Source organism: Lottia gigantea (genome assembly GCF_000327385.1).
Source record: "Lottia gigantea unplaced genomic scaffold LOTGIsca_77, whole genome shotgun sequence".
Classification (NCBI taxonomy): domain Eukaryota; kingdom Metazoa; phylum Mollusca; class Gastropoda; family Lottiidae; genus Lottia; species Lottia gigantea.
This window is the reverse complement of record NW_008710566.1, coordinates 633,511-653,727: the sequence shown is the minus strand read 5'-3', so window position 1 is coordinate 653,727 and position 20,217 is coordinate 633,511. Positions and strand designations below refer to the sequence as shown.

Here is a 20,217-nt window from a genome sequence, read left to right as displayed (position 1 = left end):
ATCCCTCAATTTAAAAAAAAAATTGTTACAAAATGGAAGAGCAGTAACTTAAAACCATTTTATTCTTCCATTTCATTCATTCATCTATAGGTGGAAAGTATTTACAGTGCAATAATCATGTCACAAAAATACAAAATCAAACATTAATTCTACATAGGTGAAACTAAAATTATGTTTTGAAACAGACTCCTACAAATTTTATGTCAGAAGCCAAGAATGTTTTTTCTTTGCATGCAAAGTTGTTGGGTGTTCCAGAAGATTAAGCATGTCCTGCCATGCAATGACAGACACAGGACACATTTCAGTCAATGTTATATTGTCATAATATGTTTTTTTTTCATATTTTTTAAATTCCATTCAAATGAAAATGGATGCAAATTTAGGAAACGCTTTCTTTAAAATAAAATTGATTTCACCAATGAAGAATTATTGCCTGATATTATATGCATACAAAGCTTTCGCAACAATAGCTATATAATGTGGAGAGAGATATCTCAAAGCGACGCCAAAAGCATCCTAAGCAAACATAAGCACTTATCGCTTAATCATATACACAAATTAATAATACAATACAGTTTTATATGAAAACTTGTATGGCAATATGATCAATGAAACGGAAGGACAATTGTTAATGTAACATATGTTAGCTACTAACAATCTTCCAAATGTTATGAACAAATTCAATTCAAGAATCGAAATGAAAAACCCCAAAATTCTCTGAAAACTATTACAAATGCTTAGGACTCTTGAGACATTTTATGCTGGAAAACAAACACGTTTCTCAAGAAAATTATTGACTTTTGTCTTAAATACAGTTTTAATGTAAATTCCCCCTTTTTGACAAATTTTTTGTCAGAAACCAAGGCCAGATTCTGTTCAGCCATTTGTTATTTGATTCATTATGACAGCCAAATCTGGACCAGTCAAATATTAATATGATATAGTTGGGAAAGTTTACAAATTCATTAAATACAATGTTTCTGGCAGTAGTAAATAGTAAGAAAAATGGAATGAATGAATGAATAAATGTGTAAAATGTTAAGATATGGATAAATAGAGGTATAAAAACACATAAAAAAACTTAAATATGAACATTATGGAGTATGATATATTAAACTTGTATATTATTTACAGACGTATTTACAAAATAAACAAAGTTGGGCACAAATATTTGTGCACATTTGGGGATGATTCAAAACATAACAGTCAATTAAAGGGATTGTTAAAGAGGTTTTCTACATTTTTTATGTGTATCGGGCACACTGATAGCATCACTTTGCAACATTCGAATTTTCAATCAGACAGCTGTGGTTTCTGAAGTTTTAATGGAATTGCAGAAACCACAGATGTCTGATTAAAATTCAGAATGGTGCAAATTGATACTATCAGTGTCCCAGATACACATAAACTCCTTGCAATCTCTTTAATTTGTAGGTAGTTAAGATAGTAATCGATACAATATAAAATTAGTCTGTATATTTTTATATGGTTTAAATCAGACTAATATGCATAAATATCTTTGCTTAACTATAACTCTACATCCATCGACTTTCAAATGGTTTATTGGGAGATATCCCAGATAGATCTGATGTTGGTGATATTCAAAATATAGTATAAAATATATCACAAGGACATCATTAGGTATGCGAATTTAAATCCAAACAGAAAATGGCATTATGTTAACAAGCTGACAAGTTGATATTTTTCAGTGGAGCCGAGATTCACTAAAATGTTGATTAAATACACTTTTCCTATCTGAGACATCTCCTTGACCAACATTATTTTAAAAATCTGCATCTAGAATTCTATACTGGAAGTAAAGTTGAAAAGTTAATACTATTTTGTGCAATACCTAATAACTAACTCTTTTCTCTGATCAATTGTGCAGTTTATTGGAATTTATAAACAGGAAGATAGCAGATATTGATGGCACTGGCTGGAGAAATGGAGGATTTTAAGGAAGGTGCCACCATGCACTAAGGTTGGCAACAGAAGCCATTAAGTTCCAAGTTTACAAAGATGCATTTTACTATCATGGTTTTGAAGTGAAGCAGCTTGGGCAGTCTACACATCTCAGCACCCTAGTGTTCACATAGATTATCTAATCATGAGAATGATTGGCCCCTTACATTAAATAATATTTGAAAAATATTAGCCAGACATGTTCTACTAAAAATCTATAATGACAGGCTGGTAATTTCCTAATATCCTCTGTTCTTCTGAACACTTTGAAGCAAATTAAGCCTTAGAGTTGTCTGTAAATCATTTTTAAAAATTTCACATATAAGTACTCATCAGGGCAGAGAAAGAAAAACCCAATCAAAATCTTTTAAAATCAAAATCCCTGAGTATTTCGGATCAGATTTTTTTTTATCAAATCAAATATCGAAACGTCTGTTAACAGAATACGGTCTTCAACTTTTGATTGCTTTGGGTGCTGTGAAATTAACAATATTTCCAGAATTTTTACGATCCATTTGTTATTGCACAAAGGGAAACGATTTTCAAGTAAATTTGGCTTATTTTCAACTCGGACAAATTAAGGATGTATGTGCATACAAAACACAGCAGAAACATACATGACATTTGCACTCACATATTCTTACTCAGTGCAAAATTAACAAAGTGCAGCAAAAAGCAAAGAATGGGTATAGTGAAGTATGGAATAAAACACCCCTATTATGATAATAGACTGTACTACATTATATATCTCCAAGATTAATCATTGCATGATTGGGAGAGTTCAAACAGGATTGAGGGGTGTTAAAATAGCAAATAAATTTTTAAATTTACCAGCCATATTTGCTGCTGATCTGCTGATAGTCTGCTGAACTACAGAGCATGATATAGGGTTTTTGAGATTGTTCCATGTCCACTATATCCAGTTTTAATGAAAGAAAAAAGGAATGCAAACTTGAAGCTTTTTGGCAATGTACAGCAGCACTTAGTTACAACTATAAACATTTTTTTTTTTTCTTGAAAAAGTGTATTTTGATGATTCAAATGAAAATATTTTGTTATGGAAATGTTTCCTTGGTGCTATTAACTGATGACAAAAACATAATTCAAAGGCACCACAAAACCAATTTGCATAAACTCTCTGAATTTCAAAACAAATGTAACTTTTCCACATACATTAGATGATAAATAATATGGAATGCACCAAATGGTCAAATGAACTGTGTCTAAATTACAATCCATCAAAAAAATTTTCATTCACCTTCATTAAAATTTTTTACTGCGGGCCAATTTGTCAAAACTTAACAATATACACCAAGAGCCCATGACTGCAGCGAAAAGCATATTTTTGATATTTTTGATGGAATAGACACAGTTGAATTAACCGTAATATTAGAATAGCTCTCTAATTAAAGAGGTAAAGTTAGTCATAATACTCTTCAACAGCTTCCTTTCGTTTTTCAAATTTGACTTCATACGTCTGCATATCTTCTGGCTTCTTTCGTTTGAAGAATCCCAGCTGAAAAAAGTATCAAAAGATGAAATGGAGTGTTACATCCTACTGTTTTGTTCCTTATTGAAATGAAATTGAGTTTTTATGTTCTACTGTTCTGTATCTTACTGGACTAATGAAATGAAATGGAGTTTTATATCCTACTTTTCTGTAACTTACTGGACTAATGAAATGAAATAGAGTTTTATATTCTACTGTTCTGTAACTTATTGGACTAATGAAATGAAATGGTGTTTTACATCCTACTGTTCTGTATCTTATTGGGCTAATGAAATAAAATAGAGTTTTATATCCTACTGTTCTGTATCTTATTGGACTAATGAAATGAAATTGAGTTTTATATCCTACTGTTCTGTAACTTACTGAACTAATGAAATGGAGTTTTATATCCTACTGTTCTGTATCTTATTGAACTAATGAAATGAAATGGAGTTTTATATCCTACTGTTCTGTACCCTATTGAACTAATAAAATGAAATATAGTTTTATATCCTACTGTTCTGTATCTTATTGAACTAATGAAATGAAATATAGTTTTACATCCTACTGTTCTGTATCTTATTGAACTAATGAAATGAAATGGAGTTTTACATCCTACTGTTCTGTAACTTACTGGACTAATGAAATGAAATGGAGTAGAATATCCTCCTGTTTTCTTGTGGCTGATGCACTGTTCAATGGGGGAGATTTTGGACAGTTGCAGTAACCTTTCCTATCAAGTGGTATAAAAGCCACAGGGTAGTTCTTAGTTCTATTTTGGGGGGTTGATTTGAGTCTTGAATATATGTGAATAGTCTATAGAAGTAATAGAAATGTATGAAAATCGCATAATTTCTTCAAAAATATTTCAAACAAGGCATTTCTTTTCCTATTTCTATAGATGTCTTTCCTTGTTATTTTTCTTTTAATCCTCAACCCATCCCCCCCCCCCTCTCCAATGAAAAATAATTGCCGTTACCTTATATAAGATTAATATCAATATAACTAATAATAATACTCCTGCTAATACAGCTATTAATATTATCCACCAGTCTATAGACTCAGGTTCAGCTACTTTAACATCTGGTATAGCTATAGTTTCAGCCTACAAAAAATATACATAAGATAGTGGACCACAGCCATATACGCCCACCAAGGCATGCGGATGGTAAATATTCAAGATTTTGGGGCAAGGGCAATAACTCTGCTTCTAACGGTCGAAATAGCTCAAATTCGAACTTGATCTTTGTTTTATGAATATGTATACACATACCGAATTTCATTTGATTCCATCAAAAAATCTAGTTTTTAGAGCGTTTACAAGCAAATGTTGACGGACGGACGGACAATATACGTCCACATAGAGAGATGTGGGCGTATGATCATGTCAAAAATGAGTTGGGTATTGTCTATTTAAAATGCTGTACAGCTGATGAAAAAATAAATCCTGTAGGACTGTAGCTTTTAAATGCCACAGCAGGATAGTCTTGATAAAACTTAGCTTATTATTTTTGTATTTAATAATAATATCTCTATAATCTTTGTAAGACATATAGAAGCAGGAAGGTAAACATTAAGAACACAAGTTGTATGGATATACTACTTCTAGTTTGGCTGTTAATCATTTTACTTGATAACGTTACCTGTATGTGTTTCGAAACGTAGTATTTAATAAAGCTAGAAGTATAAGATTTGAACGACATATAGAAGCGAGGAGCACATATAACAAAACACAAGACAATGTTATGGAATATAACACACTTCTTTAATAAGGTTGGGCACATAAGTGTGTTATATTCAATAGTATTGTCTTGTGTTTTGTTATAGCCGTTATAATATAAAAATTTGAACGACATATAGAAGCGAGGAGCACATATAACAAAACACAAGACAATGTTATGGAATATAACACACTTCTTTAATAAAGGTTGGGCACATAACGTTTCACGTTTACACGTGTCGTCATCAGATGTAATGGCAAGAGAATAAAACATAACAAAATATATACCACTTATATATATATATATATATATATATATATAAAAAATAACAAGTGATATATATATATCATTACATCTGATGACGACATGTGTATATTGTGTTGAAACGTTATGTGCCCAACCTTATTAAAGAAGTGTGTTATATTCCATAATATTGTCTTGTGTTTTGTTATAAGCTAGAAGTAGTATATCCATATAACTTGTGTTCTTAATAATATCTCTATATTAATTTGTTTTTCCTCATATTGAATTTTGATAAAAAAAAAATCAAGTCTAATACTTACATAAGTAATATCATTAGTGAGATCAGTTTGTTCCACGTTTAATTCTGGATCAATGACCAACTCTGCTCGCGATCTGACCTTGACTTCTCGTACATTACGATAGTCCTATAATACAAAGCACATAAGCAAATTAATTTACTCTTCATCTCTCAAGGGAAGCTGTGGATATTTGACAATTTGCCTCTAGATAATAATAATATTTTTACTGATTTAATTCAGATTCTAGTTTTTTTGATTTGTCAAAGGTTCATTTCTTGCCAAACGAGTTTATCGAAAGGTTAAAGTCTGCAAAAAATCCTGAATATTTTCAACTGTTGACAGGCTTAATCTCAAACAGACTCATTTTTTTTTTCTCATTTGATCAAATGTTGTTCTCATGTTGGACCCACCTACCAATATTTCTGATAGGGGGGAAACAGGTTGAAAAAATTCAAAGATACTAGCATAACCTAAGAAAGAATCAAATCCACATGGAAGTTGATGCTTTTCTGTTAATTGGGCTTATAAAAATAGGAAGGCTTTCCACCTTATATTAAGCACTGCAGGTACAAAAATGAGCTTCAAAATGAGCTTACAAATATTTATGAAAAAAAATCCTACCTGTAAAAATGTGCTCTCCCACAATCTAGCTCTGATAGTGATAGTCACGTAGTCATCCTGTTTGAGTTGTCCAATATTACATGTTATAGTATGACATTTGGCTGTATTTTGTTTACATCCCTATAATATACAACAAATATTTACTAATATATACAACAATATTTACAAATATATCACAATACAACAATATTTACAAATATACGACAATATTTACAAATATACGACAATATTTACAAATATACGACAATATTTACAAATATACAATGATATTTACAATTATACAATGATATTTGCAAATATACACCAATATTTACAAATATACACCAATATTCACGAATATACAATATTTACAAATATACAACAATATTTACAAATATACACCAATATTCACAAATATACAGTGATATTTACAAATAAACAACAATATTTACAAATATACAATGATATTTACAAATATACAATGATATTTACAAATATACACCAATATTCATGAATATACAATGATATTTACAAATATACAACAATATTTACAAATATACACCAATATTCACAAATATACAGTGATATTTACAAATATACACCAATATTCACAAATATACAGTGATATTTACAAATATACAACAATATTCACCAATATTCACAAATATACAGTGATATTTACAAATATACAACAATATTTACAAATATACAACAATATTCACAAATATACAATGATATTTACAAACATAAAACTAATATATACCATAATATTTACACATTAAAAATATTTAACAATCATTACAAATAAAAAAATGCCACAAAAAATACTTCCACATATATACAAAAGATATCTAATAGTATACAACAATATTTTTATATATATTTACAGAATTTCCGCAAATGATATAAATATATATTTTCTAAAACTTACCAAAATGAGTTCCTTTTCAGCTCTCTTGACTCTATCAGTACTGCGCCTAGGTCTACCTCCAATTTTATACCCTGGTTCACTTTTACTGGCATCTTGAAGGACTGTTTCTGTTTTCTCTGGATTTTCTTTGATAGCAGATGGATCGCTTAAAACCCCTCCAATTATCAGGCCTGTTGTTGACACCTAAAAATATATAAACATTCAAATTCTTACTTCATATTGGGTCTTTTGAGTTGTTTTTCAAAATACACAAATCTTATAATATGACAAAGGTTACCCGATATTGAAAATAAGATTTGTCTAATTCTTAGTCTATCATTGCAAATAAATGCTTTCATCAAATACAACAATGGTAAAACACAATTTGCATGCATTTCAAATCAAACAAGGGTTATTTGACTTTATAAACATCATGCTAGCAATTATTGTAATTGTAAGATTTTCACAGTATATTGGTGGGATTGAATTGAATTGAATTGAATGGAGTTTTACGTCCTACTTTTCTGCACCATGTGGGCTAATGAAGACGGGCAACGCCATGTAGGGTGCAATGAGGGAAATTTTGCCAGGACAGCAGCATTAGCCTGCTCTTTTTCGATTTCCAACTGTAGAGGGATCTTTAACGTGCACAGCCTGTAGCACACGGGGCCTCGGTTAATTGTCCCATCCAAACGACTAGACGCTTTTTCCATGTCAGCCCCTCGTACCTGCATCACTGACAGGGGGAAACCGGGAGTATATTGGTGGGAAAATTATATTTGTCATATAGATACTTTGATACTTTTTAAATTGAGTAACATGTTTAGTAGATATATAATACACATCTTGACAATCAGTATAAAAATGTGAATCAAACCCAATTTTTGGAATAGAGTAATCAAATAGACATGTCCATGATACAGAAGGATCCGGTCCATAGTCAGACTTGAATGTTTGGAGGGGCAAGTAATATATCCAGAGGGGCAATGGTGTATGGTTTGTCAGTTTTTTTTTTAGGGTGGTAATCCATTTTTTGTGGGGGCATAGGCCCCCTGTAGCCACAAGCCTTGTAAGAAATGAAATGAAATGAATGGAGTTTTACGTCCTACTTTTCTGCACCATGTGGGCTAATGAAGACGGGTCACTTGTAAGAGAGCTGTTGCCAGTGCGTTCGTTAAGGAAAGATCTAACTGATAGACTTTGGACCTTTATCCACTTCCTACCCCTTCAAATAATATGTTAATAGATTACTAAGCCTTGACCTGTGCTTTCTTTGAGGAAAGATAAGTATTGTAAACTTACAGTATTAGATTTGGGTCTAATGATGTATCTAGGATTCTCCTGTAAAATATTAACGGGTTAGTTTATAAACTCATGCAAATGAACTCAACAATGGTTAGTGAAAAATCGTGACAAATTTTATCAATTATAAACATTAAAGGGATACTACATCTTAAGATTAACATAAAATTTTAATTTTGCTCAAATTTGGTCAATAACAGTATATATCCATCAGTGGAAACTTTTGTGGTTGCAACCACATAAAAACTATACGGTTATAATCTACATAAAACCTTTTATGGTTGCAACCACATAAAATATGTGTTAACCCGACACATTAAATTCCATTGTTGTTTCAGTCACATAAAAACTCTGTGGTTATAAACCACATAAAAATTTTATCATTGAAGGCACATAAAATATTTTGGTGGAATTAGTTTAAAATTCATGCAAATTAACACAACAAACTTGTTTTTCAATGGTTAGAATTCAAAACAGGTGTTAACTGGGGTCTGATAAGTTTTTCTTCATGCTATTGTTCTGATTGGATAGATTTTCGAGAACCAATTATTTTGCCAATCTGATGAAAATGCAGTTCTGGATGCTTTGTTTCCTATTGTTTTTTAAAGTGTCTCCACTTCCTAACCTTGATCTGACAAAATTCCACTTCAGATAGAATAAAAGAGTTCCTCTAGAACTAGAGTATGAAAATTATTTATGAAATAAAGCATTTAATTGGTTGAATATCATATGAAACCAGAATATAATAGACATAGAAATTTCGTCAGATCATGGATGTCAATTGAAGTTGCATAAATAAACCTGAAGTGAAACATTTAGAATTGCATTTCAATCAGATTGAAAACTTTGCATGCAAGATGCAATTATTCCATGCAGAACTGTCCAGAAAGTACCATCTTGACCTTTAACCTTAATCAGCCTAAAGATTTAGCACTTACCGGGATGCCAGCTGGGTTGATAATACTGGGATTGTATGTACATTCTGCATTGCCAGACATCACCTACAATTACAGGTTTTCAAATAGAAGATTCTTTTTTTGAACCATTAAATCTCAATAATTCTTGGGAACCCTATGCCATAATCTTATCAAAATTTTCTTGAATTACAGGAACCATGAAAATCAGAATGGTGCCAATACAACTGTAAGTTACCCTGATACTCTGAACTTTCAAGATAAACATTAAGAAGCATAAGAAAGCATAATCGTACAAGAAATAAAGTTTACACGTACCTGTGGAGCTTGCATAAGATATAGTAGATGTTTGCCTTTAGGTTGTTGGTTCTCAACTTCATAAGGCCAATCTATATATAGTGTTGATTGACTCACAGTACCAGATCCATAGTTAGTTACCTAGAGATACAATGACATAGAGTTTTATATCCTGTTATATATTGTTCTGTACCTTGGTATAATGAAATGAAATGGAATTTTATATCCGGTTATAAATGAAATAAGTTTTATATCCTGTTATATACTGATCTGTACCTCGGTATAATGAAATGGAGTTTAATATCCTGTTATATATTGTTCTGTACCTTGGTATAATGAAATGAAATGGAATTTTATATCCTGTTATAAATGAAATAAGTTTTATATCCTGTTATATACTGATCTGTACCTTGGTATAATGAAATGAAATGGAAATGAAAAATGAAATGAATGGAGTTTTATGACCTACTGAATTGAAATGGAGTTTTATATCCTGTTATATACTGTTCTGTAACTTGGTATAATGAAATGAAATGGAGTTTTATATCCTTTTATATACTGTTCTGTAACTTGGTATAATGAAATGAAATGGATTTTTATATCCTGTTATATACTGTTCTGTAACTTGGTATAATGAAATGAAATGGAGTTTTATATCCTGTTATATACTGATCTGTAACTTGGTATAATGAAATGAAATGGAGTTTTATATCCTGTTATATACTGTTCTGTAACTTGGTATAATGAAATGAAATGAGTTTTATTTCATGTTATATGCTGTTCTGTACCTTGGTAAAAAGAAATAGTGTTTTACAATATATCATCCTGATTGGTTAAAGAAAGATATGTACCACCTTACAGAGTTCAAAGAAAGATTTCCAACCTCTAGAAAGTGTCCATTAGATCCCAAAAGCCAAGAGTATTCTAAAATTCCATTCACTAAAAGCTTACCATAGTCACATCCAAGGCTGGCTGGTTTTAAGCATGGGACAATGCAAAAACTACAAGTGTCCCACCCACAAAGAGCCAGCCAGCCACCAAGCACACTAAAGTATGGTAAGGTAACACAAGTCACAAAGGGATTGCGTTATCTTTACTTAATATCATGACTTTAAAGGGGCTGAAATTGGGTTTATTTTGAATTTCTAAGATTCATTTGAAAACCAAAAAATCTATGTCTATCACTTTTGTAGAGTAGAATATTCTTATTGTTGACTTCTTGATCCTGTAGAGTAAGTAAGTAAGTTTAATTTTTAGTAACAGGCTTTTCATTGTAGTGTAAATCTGAATTTAAGAGATCTGGTCACTTTAAAGAAGTTTTTATCTGTTGAACTCTAGTGACCTACGACCTTATCTGGTGACCTATGACCTTTATCTCAGTTGATAAGATAATTCAAACTGGACAGTTTGTTTATGAAAATGATATCATCTTATGTGTGCGCGTATCAAAAGATAACTTACCACAAAGGTATGGTTGACGGCCTGACCAATTTCGTCTTCTATTTTAATGGCACTTTCACCCCGACTTACCCCACTATAGATAATAGGGTCATCAGGTTGAGCAATGCTGTAATTGAAATAGGTAATGTGTACAAAATCCACAACATTAACCCTGTGAACACAGTAATCACGAGAGGTATCGAACGCACAATAAGGCCATACAAAATAAATAGTCTGTTTTACAGGCCTTTTTTTTCAACAATCAGGGCGAGAGGGTGAATTTATTATTTATCATTTATAAGCACTTTTTTAGATTTTCAACTCGAATAAATCGGAGCGAGCGAAAGCATTTATTTTCATTACCACAAATTTAATGTACATTTAATATTAAGGCAACAATCAGGCATTTTTAGGCCTGTAAAACAGACTATTTATTTTATATGGCCTAACTAGATGTTGTTTAAATGCATGCCCATTTTCCCTTAGGGTCTGATGCAGGTTAAGAGGGATGACATGAAAAGTGTCTAGTTGTTTTGAATGATAAAGTGTAAATCAATATAGTAGACAAATTTCATCTCATTGCACACTGCATGATAATGACTTCATCAATAAAATTCACACGACTGGCATTCATCCTAGATTCAGATCAAGTAAAATATTAGTGAAAAAACGGGATAAAACATACCCAATAACACCAATATCGGCTCTATTTATAACTCGGAATGGTAGTTTTATCAGATCATTCTCTTTCGTTAATTCTGTACTGGATCTAAAATTATAAAACAGAACATAAAAGAAAATGGATTTTGGTAAATACTGTGAAGTCAATTTTGTTATTTCATTAAAGAGATTGTAAAGAGTTTTTTTTATAAATTTTTTATGTGTAAAGGAAACACTGATGTCATCAATTTTCACCATTCCAATTTTCAATCAGACATTTGTGGTTCCTGCGTTTCCACTAAAACTAAGTGTTTGATGACGACACTAATCCCAAAGGGCCTTATGTGATAAAAGCATATTTTGTGATTAGTGACGGCATCAATCAGACATTTGTGGTTTCTGCGTTTCCAATTAAACTAAGTGTTTGATGACGACACTAATCCCAAAGGGCATTATGTGGTAAAGAATATTTTGTGATTAGTGATGGCATCAATCAGACATTTGTGGTTTCTGCGATTCCAATTAATCTAAGTGTTTGATGACATCACTAATCCCAAAGGGCCTTATGTGATAAAGCATATTTTGTGATTAGTGACATCATCAAACACGTAGTTTTAATTGAAATCACAGGATCCACAGACGTCTGATTGAAAATTTTAATGGTGCAAATTGTGTCAATAAAATAAAAAATTTAACTTACGTGTTTACCCAGACAACAAGTTCAAGTACATCACGTGAAGCCTCTAGATCGTGGGCATCCATTTTAATCTTAAAAATAACTGTTTTATCCTGGGGGAGGGGATTTCCTATCTCTTCACATGTTATTAATGTTTTATTTCCAGTATCAGGCTGACATTTTACATTTGTATTCTGAAATTAAATACACAGCAGTATAAGATTTAAAAAATGAAATGAAATGGAGTTTTACATCCTGCTCTTCTGCACCATGTGGGCTAATGAAGACGGACAACGCCATGCAGAGTGCAATGAGGGAAATTTAGCCAGGACAGCGACATTAGCCTGCTCTTTTTCAATTTCCAACTATCAAGGGATCTTTAACGTGCACAGCCTGTAGCACACGGGGCCTCGGTTTATTGTCCCATCCGAACGACTAGACACTTTTTCCATGTCAGTCCCTCTTACCTGCATCACTGACAGGGGGAAACTGGGTTGAAAAATCCAAAGGTATTAGCTCGACCTATGCCGGGATTGAACCCGGGACCTTCAGGTTAGCGAGCAAGCGTCTAACTCACTGAGCAACCACGGCTCCCCAGTATAAGATCGCAAAGATTTACAGCATCTTTTGTGATGCCTGTCAGGCATTTTATAGCGCTGTCGGTCAGTGCTGGATTCTATATGGATTCCAGTGGCGTACGCAAGATTTATTCAAAAGGGATCAGACAGTAGGCGTGAATTCATTTCCAGACGTGTCGTCGTGTCCCCCTGTCCCCAAGTGGTCTGCGCCCATGAACACAGGACCTTCATTTAGGTCTTTCTAGAACGACAATACAATACTTACGAAAGTGGAGCCATTAAGTACGTCAGAACGTCTATAATATAAAGATTCTGGTTTGGTGATATAGATCTGAGTTAAATAGGCTGCTTCACCAATATTTCTAATCTCCAATTCTAATTCTATAGAACTCTGTTCTCCTGTACTCAATACATAGTTATCATCGGAATCTCTTAAATAAAACAGTAACCAGACATCAGTCAAAGACAATTCAATATGTAACGATTACATAAAAATTAGACCAAACTTTCGTTCTGTTTTTTATTAGCTTTTATTTTTAATATAGCCACTTCAGTAAGGGTCTAATGACAGCCCTCTTGATTAACTTAGTCAAATAATCATTTAGACCTAACTCGATGAAGTCTTTAGCCAATCAAATTTCTCCCCTATCAAGCGCTGGCATTTTGTGACGTGGTGTTTATTATGTCCAATGGGGCTATCGTTAGATCCTGACTGAAGTGGCTATATTAAAAATAAAAGCTAATAAAAAAAACGGAACAAAACCATTGCCCTTTGCGCTATACGAAAAATATCAGTTGAAAATAGGAAAATTGACATTTCTGCTAAACGGGCCATTTTCTTCATCTGTTTCACAAGTCGTACCTTATGCCTCATTTTATACCTCTCAGGGGCAATGTTGTTAATTTCCGTTCGATAGTGGGTTTAAATCTCGTATTTACTACTATAGAAGTCGTGAAAATGGAGAAAAAATATCGACACCCATTTTCACGACTTCTCCGACCTTCAACTCGACCCGTATAAAATGGCCACAACTTTCATTTTGGTCAAGTTAATTTTTTATTTAAATTCTTCTGACAATTTTTTTTTACTGTCGTCATGACATAAATACCACTACATGTTAATAAATAGCTTGGAAATGGAATATAAAATATATCAATGCCGCTGATATAATTTTGTCAATTATTTTAGTTATGAAGTCGTGAATATCGTCTGAATAGTCTCCATTTTAGCGCACGATTTTTGAACTTCAAAAAAGTTGTAAACACTATTTTCATGAGAGGTATCGAACGGGGCATTAGTCTCAGAAACAGGTATATTTATTTAGTTAAGCTAATCAGTAATAGTGTGCAATGTCCAGCCATATAGAAAGAGAAACTGAAATTTCTACTTTGATGAAGGAATTGTGAAATGTTCGAGCAGTTCTGTATATTATACCCAAATCAACACCGAAAATGTCAAACCATGGCCTTTAAGTTAAAGTAAGTTATCCATTAGTTGAAGCAAATCCAAATATTACTCACTTTAAAATATTCAATTTCGCCATAAATTGTAGATTACTTTTACAAATATTGTCATCTCCACATTCCTTTACAAAGTCAACCTGAAACCAAATAGAATGGAGTTTTACATCCATAATTATAAAATATAAATATAATAATTAATATGAGTATAATTATTATATGTGTCGCTTATAAATACTGGGTTAGTGAAAATTTTGAAGGAGAAGCAGGATTTACGCGTCATGTGGATACGTCATGCGGACATAAATGGCCCTTGCTTATCTGTCAAATATGATTCGTTAAACGTATGCATTATCTTTCTTTTGACGCACAGACTTCTAGACAGATGGATGCTTTGTTGCATAAAAAAGACAGGGAATCCCCACAAAATATGTCACATTTGGGAGATCTCCGCGCGGAAAGGAATGACGGAGACCATTTGACGGATACCGCATCCGCATATATGGAATCATACCCTCTTAAACCAACCATTTTGATTTTTAACGCATGACGGATGACGCATGACGGATGACGCATGACGGATCCGCATGACGTGTATATGGAATCTTAGCTTAAGCATACTTTTTTTTGTTTTCAAATAGATGCTTTTCAGTGCCTTTGCTTTGCAGTTGATGTGAGGCCTTAATTTTACTAGGTCAACCTCTCCAACCCAAATGAAAGAAAAATGGAGTTTGACCAGGGCAGTGTTCAATTTAAACGGTATCAAATGAGCGCTTTTGCCACCCAATATTTCCTATGATTAGCCAAACTTAAAATTAATCATGACGATCTGTGAATCAAATTGCATATTTTTGTGAGAATTTTTTGTCAAATCTAGAAATATACAGAAACTCTATAACATTTATAACTAAAGTCACTGGCAAGATCTTTGAGAAGGTTTTCTACTACTAGAACATTTTAAATTGCTACCATTATTGAGAAACAAAATTTAACAAAAACTAAAATTTGGTGTAATAAATTGCTAAATGAACTTCGGACTATTTTTGTCTCAATCACATGACTGAACCCTTTTTGAATAATCTGACCCCTGCAAAAAAAAAAACTTTGACATACCTTTGCTGTCATGGTGACGACCTCTCCCTTTTTATCGGAAGCCTCTGTAGCTAATATAGGGTAATCATTGATGTCTATAGGTGGATCTCCTGGTGCAGGTTTATTAAAATCTACATTGTCTAGGCTATACTCTAATGTTAACTCTAGTGGGTTCAACTTATCAGCAAAATTATCCTAAAACACACAATTACACAGTAAAATTACTATAAATTTGTACAAAGAACAGCAACTAGTTTTTTTTTTGAATGAACAAGTTATATAAAAAAGGTTATTGAAGTCAATACACAACATTTTTGTAGCTCATTAAAGTTCATAGAAATTAAACCAAAATGTGCATCTTTAAAGGCTGAAATATGGAGTTTTGGCACTTTCTGAAAGTGGGAACTTTGTTTTTTGGTTAGCTATAACATATATGAATATATTCCAGGGGAGAGAAAATAATTTCCAGGTTGTGCTACAAAAAGTTATTTTTGAGCACATTTTAGAACCACAGTACATGGCCTAACAGAATTCAAAATGGCAGATTAAGAAAGGGAAATTAAGACTGTGACCTATCGATTCTTTACTGTTAGATTGATACCTGACATCAAAACAGACAGATCCATTTCAGAACTCACCAATCAAGTGACAAAAAGATATTTCAAACTTCAGTTTGTCAAAAGCAAGGCCAACCATACCTTAAGATAAGCGATTTCTTGCTTACAGACTTTTTTACTGGGAGAACCGTCTAGACCTTGTCGCCGGAGCTGCATGCTTCGTGTTATAATACGCTTAGAGTCGTCATTGGCTCCTTTTAATTCTAATCTGTTGATTCTCACACCACGATTCTTCTCTGCTTCAATACGATAATTGATCTTCGGGCGATTCTGAAACCTGCAATATCAAATTTTGGACTTAGTTTTTAATTTTTATCTCAATCAAGATACAGTAGCCCTATGTTAATACTACTAATTATTAAAGATCTTGAAAGGAATTCAAGTCAGACATCATTTATCCCTTGATATCTCCTGTGGATGCTCACCCATTACCAAATTTGATATATACATGTTATTATTTATACAATCTATTTAACTTCCGTTTGCACCTGTCTATACCTTTAGTCAGCAAATAGCCTTCTTGATTTTTATAACATGGATACAAATATCGTGGGTGATCGCTTGAAACCTCGTATAATGATATATGATGCGGAATTACTTTCGAGAAAAACACAAAAAACTATTTGTACGTATATTTTGTTAAAATCTTTTTTATTATTTTTTTACCGCTGTACGTGGTTTTCATTCTTTGAAAATATAAACCTTGTATAACAATTTGAGTTCTCCATATTGAACCAAAAACTCGTATAATAATACAGTATACGAGGTTTTTCATTTTCATCAGCAGAAAAGGAACATTGAACCTCGTATAATAATATATTTTACAAGGTTTTAAATCTGACTGTTTATATACGTGTTATTTAATTAGTGCTTTTTGAGTTATTTACAATCAAGCTAAGAATACGAGGTTTTGATCACAAGATCCGCGCTGTTACGAGCTTTCGAACGGTATCAAAAAGTCAAAATGACCAAATATGGCATATAAGAGGTTTCAAGCGGACACCTACGATATGAAAACTTACGTCTCTGCAGGCTCTGCAGTAAATTGTAAACAAATCTCAATCTGGAAACAGTGTCTCAGTTCGCCATCAAAACTACAAAATGGATCCTGTTCCAAATCAATGATGGGTGGCTCCAGTGTTACTTCTTTCATCAGGTTGATGATTGGTCGAGTTCTAATCAGCGCCACCTCCCCAGATTCAAACGATCCAACCAGCAGATCTGGGTAACCATTGTCATCAAGGTCAAGGCCACCAGATAGTGACGAACCAAAAGATTTTAAACCAGGTGATGCAACATTCTCTGCTGTTAATCTCTGAGAGAAAAAATCATTTGAAATTAGCCGCCATCTTAAAATATTCTGCATATACATGGGCTTAAATATGGCTGAATCACAAATGAATTAAGATTTAGTTCCATGTACCTTGATCACTTTTCAGCATAAAAATCTGATGTTAAGTAAGTTTACAATTAAAGCAATGATTTAATATTCCTTTGGACTCTGTTTTCCACTCCATTATGAATTATGAGCTTCTTAGTTGAAAAAGGTCACTTCTACCTATCAATACGGTAGGTTTTGACTTATGATAGATGAACCCTAAGTCTGATATTCTTTGTTAAAAGTGATACAGGTGGCTAAAGTTCTAGCTGGTTGTAAATGTATCTAGAAGAATAACTTATCCTAATGTATTATTTATAAGAAATTATAATAATCACCTGAGCGTATGTATCAAATTGAGCGTCTTTATTACCATGATAAATATACACGGCTCCGTTTCCCTCATAAGGGGCACCCACAGCAAAATCTGTTCAAAATAAATCATAAGGTTAAAAATCTTGGGGAATCAGGCAAAGGCCTCCTCATCGGGCCTGTGATAGGTCTTATTTGAAATGAAAATTAAGCCCTCTGAATGTTCAAAATTCATCTCCGACCTCCTGAAATCCATTTGCTTTAGAGGGCATCATGACCCCTAGCCTCAAGGGGCTTAGGTCCATCAGGCCTCGCCTCATAGAGACACCTATCATTTTTGGCCCCCAGCTCAGGCATTTTCTAATGTATTGAATTAAGAACACCGTGAGTTCTATACTATAAGTTTAATACATGTTTACAGTAGGTAAGATGGCCGCCAAGTGCCTACACGTGCGGTAGAAAAGATATATATATAGCCTACAATAATCTCAATACCAAAGCACTTCGAAGCATAATCAATAGTCTTGGTTTTCCATGTCAATATATTACACAATTTCATCGTGTTCATTCAGCCTCAAAACAGATTGGACAGTTTGTATTTGTGTTTTTAATCATATCTAGGTGTCCATAAAATGTCTTTGCAAGACTATAATAAAAGTATCAGTACCATAAAAACTGTCACTCTCCAGAGGTCTAAAGTAAGACAGGCAATCATTAAGACTTACCTTCATATCCGTCTATATTGATATCACCAAGTTTAGTAAAACTCAGGCCGAATCTAGCATGTTCACAACCTAATAGTTCACAATCTTCATCATTCATACTTCGACTCTTTATCTCAATTGGTTTCTGAAGGTTCGTTATCTGAAATTAATCAATTTTCATTGATGCAGTTGATGCACTTTTAAAGATTTTATAATATGAAATTTCAAGGACCTAACCAAAGTTGCATTTCAAAGACTTAACATGATGAAATTTCTAGGATTTTACCATGTGAATTTCAAGGACTTTACCATGTGACATTTCAAGGACTTTACCAAGTGTCATTTCAAGGAATTTACATGATGAAATTTCAAGGACTTTACATGATGAAATTTCAAGGACTTTACCAAGTGACATTTCAAGGACTTTACATGATGAAATTTCTAAGATTTTACCAAGTGAAATTTCAAGGACTTTACCATGTGACATTTCACTAACTTTACCAAGTGACATTTCAAAGACTTTACATGATGATATTTCAAGGACTTTACATGATGAAATTTCAAGGACTTTACATGATGAAATTTCAAGGACTTTACATGATGATATTTCAAGGACTTTACATGATGAAATTTCAAGGACTTTACATTATGATATTTCAAGGACTTTACATGACGAAATTTCAAGGACTTTACATGATGATATTTTAAGGACATTACATGATGAAATTTCAAGGACTTTACATGATGAAATTTCAAGGACTTTACATGATGCTATTTCAAGGACTTTACATGATGATATTTCAAGGACTTTACATGATGATATTTCAAGGACTTTACATGATGAAATTTCAAGGACTTTACATGATGATATTTCAAGGACTTTACATGATGATATTTCAAGGACTTTACATGATAGAACGTTTTAAAAAGTAAAAATGTACAACTTTGCAAAATAAAATTTAAGGGATTTTACTGAGCACCATTAGGCATAAAGGGTTGAAAGTTAATTTGTTTGTTTTTTTAGTTCCAGTGTTGAAGAAACTGTTTTATCTTTGCTTTTTTGTGTTTTTATTACCCCTTTCAGCACCTTGATCCTATGCATTACGCCCTTCCCCCTAAAAATCCTTATTTTTACACCCTTCCCCCTAAAAATTCTTACTTTTACGCCTCTTTCCCCTAAAAATTCTTACTTTTGCCCCCTTTTTCCCTAAAAATTCTTACTTTTACCCCCCTTCCCCCTGAAAATTCTTACTTTTACCCCCCTTCCCCCTGAAAATTCTGACTTTTACCCCCCTTTCCACTGTAAATTCTTACTTTTACCCCCTTTCTCCCTAAAAATTCTTACTTTTACCTCCCTTTCCCCTAAAAATTCTTACTTTTACCCCCCTTCCCCCTAATAATTATTACTTTTACCCCCCTTTCCCCTAAAAATTCTTACTTTTACCCCCTTTCCCCCTAAAAATTTTACTTTTACCCCCCTTTCCCCTATAAATTCTTACTTTTACCCCCCTCCCCCCTAAAAATTCTTACTTTTGCTCCCTCTTTCCCCTAAAAATTCTGAC

The 20,217-nt window shown here is 32.8% G+C and overlaps 1 protein-coding gene across 1 annotated transcript in view; it reads right to left on the bottom strand.

Moving 5' to 3' along the window:
- Positions 1-3,382: 3,382 nt before the first annotated feature.
- Positions 3,383-20,217, bottom strand: part of LOTGIDRAFT_168627 (hypothetical protein) — a gene marked incomplete at both ends in the record, with an annotated part of 17,229 nt that continues 394 nt past the window's right edge. The window contains 18 exons of the mRNA XM_009066512.1: positions 3,383-3,478; positions 4,431-4,556; positions 5,736-5,840; positions 6,336-6,455; positions 7,246-7,428; positions 8,527-8,565; positions 9,465-9,527; positions 9,759-9,878; positions 11,199-11,304; positions 11,863-11,946; positions 12,538-12,707; positions 13,357-13,522; positions 14,613-14,692; positions 15,666-15,839; positions 16,343-16,538; positions 17,284-17,576; positions 17,978-18,066; positions 18,677-18,815. Coding sequence (XP_009064760.1) covers positions 3,383-3,478; positions 4,431-4,556; positions 5,736-5,840; positions 6,336-6,455; positions 7,246-7,428; positions 8,527-8,565; positions 9,465-9,527; positions 9,759-9,878; positions 11,199-11,304; positions 11,863-11,946; positions 12,538-12,707; positions 13,357-13,522; positions 14,613-14,692; positions 15,666-15,839; positions 16,343-16,538; positions 17,284-17,576; positions 17,978-18,066; positions 18,677-18,815 — 2,349 coding nt within the window. The remainder of the gene's footprint in view (positions 3,479-4,430; positions 4,557-5,735; positions 5,841-6,335; positions 6,456-7,245; positions 7,429-8,526; positions 8,566-9,464; positions 9,528-9,758; positions 9,879-11,198; positions 11,305-11,862; positions 11,947-12,537; positions 12,708-13,356; positions 13,523-14,612; positions 14,693-15,665; positions 15,840-16,342; positions 16,539-17,283; positions 17,577-17,977; positions 18,067-18,676; positions 18,816-20,217) is intronic.